We start from the raw sequence: 458 nt of genomic DNA, 5'->3' as shown, positions 1-458 counted from the left end.
TGCGCGCGCGCGCAAAGTAATTCCTTCTTTTTGTCTTTTTTCACCAAAAAATCCGGCTGAAAATATTTGTATTACATTAAGGAAACTTACCCATATAATGATGTTGCTATACCAGACAAACTAATCATTGATCGTCTTTTTTTAAGTCAATCATGAGCGCACACTGCTCTTCATTGTATTCGAAGTTAACTCTCATCCCACCCCATTCTCCCGGGAACAGGAGGTCGTGGGGCCAGAGGGCATGGAGGAGGACATCCCGGACGAGGCCTTCTTCGTCGACACCGTCAGGAGAAACGAGGTGAGTCGGACAACCAGGGTCTGTTGATGTCGGTTCTGTACTTTGTTTTTTCTTGTCCATACTGTCTGGTGTGCTCGAGTGTGATCTAATCACGGGTCCCGTTCTCTTTGCTAAACAATGGTTTTCAGCTGAGTGAGAGTGAGACTCCTGCCATAGACGA

General features: G+C 46.3%; 2 protein-coding genes across 2 annotated transcripts in view; one reads left to right on the top strand and one right to left on the bottom strand.

Moving 5' to 3' along the window:
* The window catches only part of LOC119591999 (mitogen-activated protein kinase kinase kinase 4-like), a gene marked incomplete in the record, with an annotated part of 37,888 nt that overhangs the window by 7,639 nt on the left and 29,791 nt on the right, over positions 1-458 (bottom strand).
* The window catches only part of LOC119592001 (homeobox protein Hox-B3-like), a gene marked incomplete at its 3' end in the record, with an annotated part of 958 nt that extends 500 nt beyond the window's left edge, over positions 1-458 (top strand). Inside the window, 2 exon segments of the mRNA XM_037940773.1 lie at positions 221-298; positions 427-458. Coding sequence (XP_037796701.1) covers positions 221-298; positions 427-458 — 110 coding nt within the window.

This window comes from Penaeus monodon, chromosome 29 (genome assembly GCF_015228065.2).
Source record: "Penaeus monodon isolate SGIC_2016 chromosome 29, NSTDA_Pmon_1, whole genome shotgun sequence".
In the NCBI taxonomy this organism is placed as follows: Eukaryota; Metazoa; Arthropoda; class Malacostraca; order Decapoda; family Penaeidae; genus Penaeus; species Penaeus monodon.
This window is presented reverse-complemented; position numbering and strand designations above follow the sequence as displayed.